Source organism: Macadamia integrifolia, chromosome 7 (assembly GCF_013358625.1).
Source record: "Macadamia integrifolia cultivar HAES 741 chromosome 7, SCU_Mint_v3, whole genome shotgun sequence".
Taxonomy (NCBI): Eukaryota; Viridiplantae; Streptophyta; class Magnoliopsida; order Proteales; family Proteaceae; genus Macadamia; species Macadamia integrifolia.
In genome coordinates, this window is record NC_056563.1 from 33551292 (window position 1) to 33564737 (window position 13446).

Genomic DNA, 13446 nt, shown 5'->3' on the forward strand with positions numbered 1-13446 from the left:
AACTGAAGTTATGATTGAAATTTTGAAATATCTATAGAGTGTAGACCCCACCCTTCCAACTGTTTTCCCCTCCTGGATGTGCTTTTGCTTTCCATTAGTCAAATCAACGGCCAGTATTGGATTCCCCATTCTTTTTCATTACTAAATTATTAATTAATTCATTAATTATTGGACGATCTAGATGGGCTCAGATTTCTCAGTAACTCTAGATTCTAGAGAACTCCAGATTCCAGAAAGTCCTTTAAATTAATTGAAGAAATGCTACTTTACTGATCAATAGCTTTATTCATTTCTGGTACTAGTAAATATGAACTTGTTCTGATGAAACTGTCCCATACTTCTCCTATTTATCTCATTTGTGTTAAGTGGAGTTATAATTAGGGTGTCAAGTTGTTTTTCAGTGTAGGTTGTATTAGTCCCCATTAATTTAGGACCTTGCACCGTTTAATCAATCGGGCCTTGTAAGTTAGGGTATGGACATTATTTATATGGTCGATTGGTAAGTCAATTATTGATCCATAATTGTTTTGATGATGAGATTAAAATTTTTTTTTTTATTTTATTTTATTTTATACATTGGTGTTTAGTGTTCTTTATTGCTTTTAGTGAAAGTTAAATGGTTCTCATTTAACTTCGGTATAACCGAGTCCATGCAGTAGTATGGGTCTACGGGACTAGTTATTGTTTTCATGTCGCATAATTAAGCAGACTTTATAGGCTAGGTATTGATACGTTTATATCTTATTGATCAATTATTAGTCTAGATCTAGCATCGGACCGATTACTAAGTGATCAGTCCATTTAACTTCGGACCTATCGAAGTTCGTTGGGTTTCAACAGCCCTATGGTTATATTTTTTGGGTTTTCCTCCTAATAACAATTGGTGCAGAGATAACCATCCAGCTGAATCTTTATTAAAAAAAAGGGAAATGGTTTTTGGTGGGGGGGGTGTAGTTCTTGCATTCGGACACGTGAGAGTGCAAAATGATCAGACCACCCATAAAATGCAAAATGATGTCTCTATTGATGCTTCCTCGTGCACCCCATTGGTCCTCGTGCACGCATAGAAGTTACACTCTCTCACATAGGAAACACTTCCCCTTTAAAAAAAGGAAGAAAAAGAAGGCTATTTGGTCCTATAGCCTCTATGTGGCTATGCCTAAACACAAAAGGGGCAAAATGACAATTGACCTCTTTAATAAAAAATAAAAAATAAAAAAAATTTAAAAAATTAAAAATCTCTTGTTAAAGTTCTTGTCAACTGTTTAATTGATACCATGCAACAAGATAGCATTCTTCATTCCTTAAAAAATCGAAGGGGAGGGTGTGGATGTTGAAAAGGAAAGAGGGAGAGAGATTGTTACTCACACCCCACTAAGGGTATTTTTTTTCAATCATAGTTTCTCATGGCTTTGTTGCTGCTTCACCTCTTGAGTGTAAACACAAAAGTGGAACCTAAAAAGCATTGGTCACCGGAGATTACTTGGGGTACTCAAAGCTTACTAACTAGATAAACTAGCTTCCATGTTGGCGAAGTTTATTAAAAAGAATGGCCACTAAACCTCTAATTGGAAGTGAAGAATAAGAGAAGACAACTAACTAATGAAAAGTAGAATATACATGGTTAAAGACTTCGACATCTTATTAGAAAAAGGTTGACCACTTGATTCACCACCATGGTTTTAGTGCATGGTATTGAATTGGATATTGATTATCTCCAATATCAACATGTTTTTTTTTTTTTGGTAAAATCCAATATCAATATGTTACTAGTATGACATCGGAACAAGTCCTCAATATAGACAATTTTATTCCTGATTTAATTTTTTTTTGACTATTTTACTCTTTGTATATATCATGTCATCGATAAGTTATCGGCACGATCTTAATATCGGTGAGTAACGATATTAATACAAGTGATCCAATACCAATACCTCAAACCATTTCAATCACACTCTCTACAAATGATGTAAGTCTAAAAGAAAAGAGGGAACATGCATACTTCTCAATGTTATAAAGGGTAGTTGAGAAATATGATTTTTATTCATACCAATCTCTAATTTCATGAACTTCTTTGTTTATTTAATGATTATCTTTAATTTTAATTAGGTACCTTCACCACGAAGGCCTCCTTATAAAATAAACAATCTAATCCACGCAATCAATAAGCCATCACTAAGAAGGACAATAAGAATATTTGATATTTCCTTCTTACCCCATCTATACCAAGGCCTTGCTCTTTTTAAAAGAAGGTGGAGAAGGGGGGGGGGGGCAATAACTTCTTTTGGAACTTTATGCAAACATTTTTCAGCTTTAACTACTTTGTTTTTCCCCAAAAAAAATGTCAAAACTCAAATTAAGAGAATAGAATATGCAACATATTTTAATTTTATTTTATTAGAAAGTGATGTTATTATGTTAAAGCAATAATATGGTCCACCAGTTCAAGAATCCTAAGGGTGTCAACTTTGGCCCCATAATGGATTTCAGTCTTGGACCAGTCAGGTACAAGTCTGGATCAGCTCCCCGTACATGAAGACTTCACGTCAAGCACCTAAATCTTGGGGATTGAATTGATTTTGGTCTCCATTGATATCAATCAGAATTGATTGTATCAATTTGGGGGTTGAAATCGTCTGCAATTTCGATCTCGTATAATTTCATGTAATATCACCTTCAGGCGGTGACACGTGTATTGATACCAATACAATAGTCAAGATCTGGTACAACTAATAAAATATTAAATCAGTGAAGAGGCATTTAAATCAGATCTGGACCATTGCATTGGTATCAATACACGTGTCACCCCCTGAAGGTGGTATTTCACGGAATTGTACGAGATCGGAATTGCAAACGATTTTTTTCCATCAGTTTGGATGTCTTACACTTTTACCTCTACTTTATATTTAAAATTTTAAAATTTATTATTATTATTTTAATAATTTTATCCTTAATTGACACCAATGCTTGATCCAGGATCCGTGAAGTATCATTATCATTCTCAATTGATATCGATATGATCCAATTGATTCAATACTGATACTTAGAATCATTTTTCACATTTTGTGACAATATATGTCCTTGCGGTTTCATAAATATTCATTCATATTGTCACTATGAATGCTTAAAGAGTCATTTGTAAAAATAAAAGTAACATGTATTATCGCAAAATCATACATAAAAAATCGCTCCTTTTTTTTTTTTTTTTTGGGTACGAAGGGCCCCATAAGGAGGCAAATTTCATTCAAAATGCTGAGCAAAAACCTAGGTACAATGTTCAACTGTTAATTATACACTTAAAATGAGGCCATTCAATAATGAATCTCATGGCCTAACTATCTCGAACCACATGACAAATTATCGTGGCCCAAACAATTATAGTATTCCATGCATCTTGCGGATGGATGATGAACTAAACGGTTTTTTTTTTTTTTTTTTTCCTTTTTATTTTTGGCAAAATTGATGAACTAAACTTTATCCCTTATTATTATATGGGGAGAGTCAGGGTAAATAACTCTTCCTTAATATATGGGGAGAAGTTGGCTAAATAACTCCTCCATAGGGCGTTTTTAGAGTTGGACACTTTTTTTCAATTGCCTGATATTGTGAGTCTTGTGGCAGTTGTGTTAAAAGAGAAAGTATTTAGTAGATCCAAAAATGAGATGAAATTAAAGAGAATTTTGGATGGTCATAATTTTTTTATGGTAAAAGTTTTCCTCCAATCAAAAATGGGAAGGATTTTATATTTGAAAAAAAAAAAAAAGTGAGGAGAGAATTCTTTGTCCACACACTTGTTTGATTAATGAACTCTCACTCCCTATTGGCAGTACCCGATGCACGAACTCTCATCGTTGCAGGGTTTAGGAAGGATCATAATGTACAGAGTCTTACCCTTACTTTGTGAAGAGGTTATTTCTTAACTCGAAGCTACGACAACTAAATTGCAATGGAGCAACCTTACCATCTCACTCGCTCCCTTTTTTTTTTATAATATTTCACCCCTTATTGATGAATTAGGTGAAGAGGCTGTACATTGGCAGTAACCATACACGTTTTTGACACGAAACGTCGTTTATGGAACAGAAACGTTACCAAACGCAGCCTAATACTTTTACCATCAAGGGTTACTTGCTTAATACATGAAAGAGTATGTGAGTGAACATGAGATGAAATTTGGCACATGAATAATTACACTCATATGCTAAATATCTAACAATTAAATTACCACATCAACCATCCACTTGGAGCAACCAGGTAAAAATAAAAAAAAGTATAGATATCAGGTAATAATACGAGATCTTATCTCCAAATATTAAATAATATTTTTTGGGTCAATAAAATTATGCAATATTTGATAATAACTTGTGATCTAAAATTTTTAGAGAATGTAATAACTTACATGTATTAACTCCTAATCTTATTGGTGTTGTCTACAAATAAATATATGTATACATGATATTATAAGATTAATAAATCTGTTAATACAAATAATTTCTTAAACAAGGCCCGAATAATACCTAATCAGAGCTCTTATTTTGGTTCAATTTATAGAGGACAAGAAGGTCATTTTATAGGGAGGAGAGAGAGAGAGAGAGAGAGAGAGAGTCACGTTCTTGGACAGAAAACTTTCTTCCTTAAAATAAATATCGTCCAAAATTTTGTATAATAATAATTTTTTTTTTTTTGAGTCAACCATTGAGGATACACTAGCACCTTCTCTCTTATCTCTCTTGATCATATGAAATAACCTTTCTGCCTCTATATAGATACTATTTTGACGATCCTCATTGATGCATATTTTCTTTTGCGGCTTGCTTACAAAACCTCTGCCATGAATAAAGAGATCTAATTTCTCTCCCGTCCTTTGGAACCGAACAACCTTCTTTCCAGCGCAACCTTATCTCCACTATGTGGAGTTAGCTACGTGAATTATGCTTTTTATTCAGTTCTATATGGACCATAACTTTTTTTTTTTTTTTGTTAAATTAAAAGCACTCATGTCTTTTGTCACTATTTTGACACAAGTCCTTTTAATTTGGCATTCTCTTTGTCTTTTTTAGAGCCTTAGACTTTTATTATATCATTCATCCTCAGTAATGACTGGGGCAATGTTATACATGACCAAACCATCACCATCACTTAGTTTTTCCAATTGCTCATAAGTTAGGCCATAAGCTATTTTAAACATATTCAATTGGAGTGTTTTATTTTAGTATTCAGACCTTTTCTAGCGTTTGGGCTGCCCAAAGAGGTATCTAATCGCTGAAAGAATTCGGACACACACCCCAACACATGTATTTCTGTGGCCATCATCATATGAACCTCCAGTTAGAACCTTATTTAGATGTTCGTATATTCTGCCACATGGCTTATTTGCAAAAAAAGAAAAAAAAAAAACACATTTTTATCCCTTGCCATTTTCTACCATAGCAAAAGTTTTTACCCAAAAAGTTATGCACGTGGCAAAAACAAAGTTCTCTTTTTCACTTGGGATGAGGGTTGGACTAAATTCTTATCTAACCTAACCAAAAACAAAAGATAGAACTGTTACGTTTTCCTTCACGGAGGGAGAGACTGCGATGTATATCTTGTTTTTGCATTAATACAAAGTTACATTTTGATGTAGTTTGAACTTTTAACTGAAGCAACCTTTTAAAACCTAATTCCTAAAATATTTTTTAGAAGCCAAGAGACCATGAACAAAAAATAATAGTCAATATAAGGAATATAGTGTTGTATTAAAATCAAAAGAAAAAGGAATATATCCAAGAGTGCCTGTTGTGCCCAGACAGAGAAGAGTTGAAATGACCACCTTGCCCCATGAAAAATAGAAAAGCATGTCTTGTTGATACTTCCTCCCACGTTTCCATTTGCCCCTGTGCTGGTGGAGTTGCCATGCTCCCAGACAGAGAACTCTTGCCCAAAAATCAATTACTAATTTATTCTTGTATGATATGAATTTTGCATTAAAACGTTTGCGGATTAAGGGTTTCAACTTTCTATATCTTATGAAAGGGTATTTTGTTGTAACCAATGTGGTTATCTTTATCCTTTATCTTATTCTCAAAAATTATTTGAGTTTTAAAATAATTTGAAAGTGACTTAACATTATGTTATTTTTAAGATCTATCATTCTTCAAAATAAATAAATAAATATCTATTATTGTGTTACACTTTAAATAAATATTTAAAATTTGAAGAAAAAGAAGTGTATAATACCATTAAGTGCAAAAGAAGTAAGGTTCAACTTTTTATAACTTTGGTTACAAGAAGATTTATATTGAATACGTAAATAGGCAAAATATAGTATATCGCATGCATCACCATATGTAGGACATACAAATATGTCTTTGACTTTTCTAGGAGTGACTCCATATATTAAGGAAATTTTGTTTGTGGGGAAAGAGCTTCCCTCTCACCATAAGACTTCTTAATTAATGGAAGAGATTCCTATGCTAGACAATAATCCTAGTTTTATTTTTTATTTTTTCATAAATATATAATCATAAAAAAGGGCCTTTTCTATTGTAATAATGCTAGAATAACACCCCCCCCAAAAAAAAAAAAGGTTTTTTTTTTTGCCCCTGTAATTATGCCAAGTCATGTTTGGCAAAGCCTTTTTAACTACCATCTCTGTAGCCTTTTTTTTTTCTCCATGGGAAGGACTGATGATAATTTTTTGATGAACATTATGGGGTACATTAATCAATGTTTCAATGAGCAAATTACTGTCAAAATTTCGGCTTAATCTCAAAATTGTCAAACACCCATTAACGAAAGGACTTACTAAGCTAAATGTAACGACAAGAAAACAATTTGATTTCAATCTAATCTTTCAATTCAATTTTAATTTTTTATTAAATTATCCTTAAATATGTTCTATGATTTAACGAATTGGTAAGTTTTATTTACTTATTTATTTCATAAGAAAGGAGAAGGAAATATTAAAGAAAAGGGAAAGAGAAAGGCAGAGGAGTATTACAGTTGGAAGCCATCTTGAGTCGAAGTCCCACCATAAGAGGAAAGTAGGAAAAGCTGATGCTTTGCACTTGATTGCGTCTAAAGATCATTTTGCATACTCAAATTGAAAGGAAAAAACAAAAGTTGAGGATGGTTTAGGATAAGACTGAGTTGAGTTGAGTTGAATTGGATTGAATTGAATTATACTCAAATTAAGGATGGAAGCAATTAATTCATAAAACAAAACATAAACAAAGATTAGATGAGGAAAATGTGATGTCAACATGAACGATAGACAAATCAAAGTGAGGAGAGAGCGAGAGTTAGAATGTCCAACCACTTCTCTCTCCTTGACCTTTATTAACAAGGACTTTCTTGTTCTGATGTTTTGTGGTGATCACTTGGAAGATGATAGTTTTGAAGCAAATAGTCACACGGTTTTCCAACTGAATACATAGAAGCCCCACATAGCATAACCAAATATATAGAGAGAAAAAGTTGCAGAAAAAGTCCATCCACTTAGGGTTATAAATGCTCAATTCCTATAATATGAAGTGGATATTATTTTCTACTATTCTTCAATACCCTATGGTCACCATTCAAACCCCTCAAATCCCTTAACCATAGGTATGGGAAAACTCAGTTGAATATATACAAAAGTGGAAGTCTTTTTTATTTTTTTAGGTAATCATGGAATGATCCTCCTTATTTCTTCTTTTTCTATTAATTTTCAAATTAAATGCTATATCATGCGTTTATATTTAGGTAGATAATCCTTGAGGCTCTTAAATTTAAAAAGAACAGGCACTTGCAATTTAGCCATTCAATTATTTTTTCTCCTATATGCGATAAATTTTAGTTGCTATAGGCCAAATGTGAGTCACCTACTCACTCCTTTTTGCCTAAGAATGATGAGATGAAATCACTATTGAATCAGACACAAGAACTCAAAAAGTATAAGAGGCATTTTTTGTGAAGAAAAATGTTTTTATCGTATGCTTATCCTACGATGTTTCTCTTCTTTTTTTTTGTAAGGATCCAACAATGTTTATCATCATATAGGTTAATGATTTTTGCAATTTATTTGTAAAATAGAGTGATTGAACCCTTAACATTCTAACTGTCAAATTTAGTGACTTATTTCAATTTTTTGATCCGAAAAAATATTTTCTGTGAACAAGTGCGGTTTCTATTCATGTGGGAAGACTAATAAGAATGTACAAGATAGCATCTATAGAAATGTCAGTTTCTCTTTCATGGAGAAGGTTAATCATTTTGAATAATGTGCAATTTCAAGCTTTAAACTGAAATAGAGGGGTATATAAGATATTGAACAAAAGAGATTTCTACAGTAAGAAAGTCTTAATAAAGAGGATTAGGATGGCGGTGTGACAATAATTGAAGAGATCTCAAACATAAGATAAAATAAACGGTTGAAAATTTGTCAAAGAAAAGAGAAAAATATGGTGGCAGAGGAAAGAAGGATAAGCGAGTGCACGTTTCCCGAGGAATTCCCCGTGGGCTATATAGGATGGGATTGTACGAAAGGCGTACCTACGGCTTACGATAGCGAGAATCATGGGATGGGGCATTGGCTATGTACTCACACTCCAGCGAATCCCGAAGAGATGCTGTCTTTTTCGGGAAAGGGCAAAAAAAAAAAAAGAATGGAAAAGAAGAAGGTGGGTTATAGCTGGCAATTAGGTGACGTGGCCTCAAACCGCGTCTCTCTCTCTCACTCTCTTTCTCTTCTTTTCTGAGTTCTGAGGGCAGACTGCAGTACAGGGCAGAGCAGCAGTGCAGCTGTCTTATTTCGGAAGTTTGTTTTGCCACGTCATTCACTAAACGACGAAATCCGGTGTGCAGGTGGACCCTCTCACTCTTAACGGATCTGTGCAGACATGGCAGATTATAGCAGGACACGCTATGATTACGAGACGCAAAGTAAATTGGGTCTGAGGGTGAAGACTGGGGGACGTGCCATGCGTTTAGTCTCACATGTAGGGCTAATATGGGGATAATATGATTTTCTCACATTCTTTATAAAGATTGTTTCTGGCATATCCAACGGTCTACAATAGGACGCGTATACGTATGGTCCCACCTAAATGGGAGATCCGGATTCGTGGGAAGCGACCGATCTCTATCCACTTGTTTTCCATGTGCCACAAACAAATAATTCAAGAGAGAGAATAGAGAATTTGTGGTGGGGCCTATTGGTGCTATCGTGCTCACCTGCGGTGCACAAGCAGCACGTTTTCTTTCCTTTTGTACTTTTTCTAATAATAATTAGAGAAGAGGGTCCACTGGGGGGGAGGATGAGATAGCAATATTAAAAAGTGATAATTACTCACAGTTAAAAGCTGGCCCGTACGGATAGGTTCGACCAAAATCGTTTCGTTAAAGTTTGAAATCGGACTGATGAGTTTGTAAATAGTCCTGTGTCGGACGTAGCCTGATTATTATTTCGGTGTTCATCATGGCTTGGATTGTAGCCAGATGGATGCCCTATCATATCATTTATTGTCTGTATATAGTTTGATTAGTCCGTTTATAGTTTGATCGACTCATTTATGACCCAATTAATCGACCTAAAGATCAATTATTGTGATCCATTTGATTCCAATTACAAAATGAAATCAACTAATGGTATATAAATGTCTTGAGTCCTAATTAACTAAATGAAACAATAACAATGTGTTACCTTAAATTGAAAATGCATTAGACTTCATCGAAAGGGATTAGGATTAAGATCAAGTTTCCAAAAGTCGGGAATTGAATATGTGAATCACATGTTTTTAGCCATTCACATGGCATCATCAAATGATACAAGTCTTGGATAAGAAACTACAACACACTAGAACACCCTTATTGATGATCTTTTACTGCGACAACATCTAGGGTTCTTCAACAATGGATTTTCACATCGGTAATCCTTAATCTCGTTTCCCTCTTAGTAAGACTACATAATGTTTTGTGAATTATGGCCAATACTTGGTATATGAGCAGTGATTTCAAATCCAGGGGTTAATCATACTCTGGCATCTTTAAGTGCTTGAGAGTAGAATCACCCCCATATTGGTAAGAATCATTTGACCGAGTCAATTTAAGCTGATTTAGATTCAAGTCGAATAGGAATCGGCCTAGACGGATTCGATCCCCAATTCCTATTTTTAAAACGAAGAGGGATTTTAATAAGGGGTGTAAAAACAGAGCTTTTGCTTTTTTTAAATTCCTCGATTAAACCCCCTAACTAAGAATAATTAAATACCAATTGAAGTTTCTGCTTCTGTGGGGCTGTCGGCAATTTTTATTGTTTACTCGTGTGGACGCGAAGAACGCAGCAGAGCCGTGATGTACTGCAGTGTCTCGGGAAAGCCAAGTTTTGGTTTTCTATTCTGGTAATTTTGCCGTCCATTTATAGAGCTAAAAAAGGTATATCCTAAAATTAATAAAATAAAGGCAAATCACGATGGTGCCGATACTAGGAAACGTCCACGACCTTTCTTTTACTTGTAGGGACTCATTTGTCATTTTACACCCACATGACCCTCATACCCTTTCTTTCTGCTGTTTAGTTTGGAACAGTCGAGAAAGATCCGAGTCCTTTAGCCTTCCCCACCCTCAAAGGCCTAAACCATTCGTGCCGTATGGTATCCACAAGAGCGGCGGATGAAGGAAACACACAAAGGAGTTTCCTTCAATCACGTGAGGACCACCTAACGCACGTGCCATAACGGTAGGGCACGAACGGACGAAGTAGGTTCCCCCAATGAAAGGAGAAAGGGGGAGCGGGTGGTCACTGTTAGGTGGCGGGAAAAAAGCATGCCAGTTGTCCCCACGTAACGGCTGCATGTTGAGAGTACGATTCCCCATATCTCGCTCTCTTTTTGTTGTTTTCTCTTTCTTCCTATCTCTCTCTCTCTCTTCCGTTTTTTCTGGTTTTATTTCCGTCCAAACGCACCCTAACCTATCCACAGAACCCTAACCTATCCACAGAGTCCAGACTGTAGTCGACTAGTGTTTTTATTAACATTACTTCCGCAGTTAGACCGTTGATGTAGTTAGGCGGTTCATTGAATCGCTGCCATTCACACTGAATAAGTGGGGGTAGTAAATATGTGGAAGAGAGTAGGGAGAGAAAGTTACCCAGAGGAATTAAAACGGGGAAGGAAGGAGATTGGGAGTTTCTAAGGTCCACGTGGATTTTTGAATATTTTTTTTCCCATTTGTTGTTAGAATTTATCGTGAAACGAAGAAGAAGATCTCGCGATATCAGTTAGCAGTTAGCACCGACCGGAAAGATTAGGATTGTCAGTCAAACAAACGGTCAAAAAAATCAAAAAATTTATTTTCATAATTTAATAAATTTAAATAAATAAATAAAGAAACAAACTCGAACGAACAGAACAAGTAAAGTATTAGGTAGTAGGTATGAGTACGACGTACGAGTAACCGAAAAATGGATACGGATCGGTTTTTCTCCCATTTTCTGCATTTTTAAATTGAAATTTGAATTCATTCTAGAATGGAAGGCGTAAGCCGAAAGGGGTAAAACTTAGACCTTACCGGTTGGTGTCGGTGGAGAGAATGCCGTTAGTGTGCTGTTGGGATGGCAGGTTTACAGGCTGGACTGACAAGATGGCAGTAATGATCCGCTCTCCGATTCGGCGACCGAGCTTGTCGTATTCCCAGCTCAGCAGTTTCGTGCGGCCGTTCTGATAAAGAAAAATCCTTCACCAAATGCTATCCAGCCTGGCTCAGTCAAACTCATCCGCTCCTTCTTCTTCCCCTCTCCCCTAACCAACCGTACTCTGAAAGTTATCGATATATATAAAATCCCTAGTTTAAATTTCTGGCGATAAATATCCCTTTTTTGAATCTTGCTAGCTTTTCTCTCATTATTAACCTCCATAACTTCCAAAACTAAAGTAGAGAGAGAAAGAGAAAGTTAGAGAAATTTAATAACATAAACGAGATCTAAGAGCGGGACATTGTGGTTCAAGTCAGTGATGAGTTGACGCGTGTCCCATTACAGCTGTATCCAAAAGCAACCGCCTCTTTGGAAGAACCGGTACTCTATTAATGCCTATGCCCTATCATGGTAACCGGTTTCCTCGGTTAACTTTATGAGTACCTTATAAAACCTACCGAGTCTCCTCTCCCACTCCTGGTAGCCCCAAGGGTGAGGTTCCGTTTCTCTCATCTTCTCCTCTTTATCTTTCTTTAAACCTCCAGGGCAATCACTTCTCTTTCTGTGTACAAAATCTTGGGGTCTAGGGTTAGGGTTTCGAACAGTGAATCGAGAATCAGGTTCTGCCAATCATCCATGGCTTCTTCAAGGAAAGATATGGATCGGATCAAAGGACCGTGGAGCCCCGAGGAAGATGACTCGTTGCAGAAGCTTGTCCAGAAGCACGGCCCTAGGAATTGGTCCCTCATCAGCAAATCCATCCCTGGGAGGTCTGGCAAGTCTTGTCGTCTCCGGTGGTGTAACCAGCTCTCTCCACAGGTGGAGCACAGAGCTTTTACGCCCGAAGAGGATGAGACGATCATCCGGGCGCACGCCAAGTTTGGTAATAAATGGGCCACAATCGCTCGTCTCCTCTCTGGTCGTACCGACAACGCGATCAAAAACCATTGGAATTCGACCCTCAAGCGCAAATGCTCGTCCATGGTCGATGACGCCAGCGACGATGCCCAAGCACACCAGCCGCTTAAGAGATCGAATAGTGCAGGCGCCGCAGTGGCTCCCGTCTCTTCGCTATATTTCAACAGCCCCAGCAGTCCCTCTGGATCCGATGTGAGTGACTCCAGTCTGCCCGTGATGTCTTCTTCTCATGTGTACCGACCTGTACCAAGAACGGGAGGGATCTTACCGCCATCTCAGCATCAGCAGCAGCTAGAAACGTCGTCGTCGACGAACGATCCGCCTACCTCTCTCTGTCTCTCCCTCCCTGGAGCAGATTCTTGCGAGGTTTCTAATCATGTTTCAGGGGGTTCAGGTGGTTCAAGCCATGAAACAACCCCTAACCAACTACCCACTCCCGTGGCTGTGCCTACAGCCGTTCCGTTGCAACAGTTTCCGCCACCCCAGCAGCAGCTTAATCAACATATACAGTACAACGATTTCGGATCATCGGAGGTTCCTTATGCGGAGAAACATTTTATCCCTTTCAGTCCTGGGTTCCTTTCTGTGATGCAAGAAATGATCAAAAAGGAAGTTAGGAATTACATGTCTGGGCTTGAGCAGAACGAGCTGTGTCTACAAGCTGAAGGGATTAGGAACGTTGCTGTGAAGCGTATTGGCATCAGCAAGATCGATTAGAGTTATTTGCGGCGAGGAGGTGATTATCGTAGAAGAGCGATGGAGAGTTGATTGAAGATGGAAGACAGACACAAGTGAGACAAAATAGCCAGAAGAAGTAGAGTATGGGAGGAACACTAAAGAAAAAAAACTATCTTGGTTTTTTTTTTTTTTTTTTT

At 36.7% G+C, this 13446-nt stretch overlaps 1 protein-coding gene across 1 annotated transcript; it reads left to right on the forward strand.

The window, feature by feature from the left end:
* The first annotated feature begins 12117 nt into the window (after positions 1-12117).
* Positions 12118-13409, forward strand: LOC122083378 (transcription factor MYB44-like). Its single transcript, XM_042651151.1, has one exon. It carries the CDS (start codon positions 12290-12292, stop codon positions 13286-13288), a length of 999 nt encoding a protein of 332 aa, XP_042507085.1. The 5' UTR covers positions 12118-12289; the 3' UTR covers positions 13289-13409.
* The last annotated feature ends 37 nt before the right edge of the window (positions 13410-13446 follow it).

Coding starts and splice junctions, on each gene's coding strand:
- LOC122083378 (XM_042651151.1), top strand. CDS start 12,290: ATGGCTTCTTCAAGGAAAGATATGGATCGGATCAAAGGACCGTGGAGC.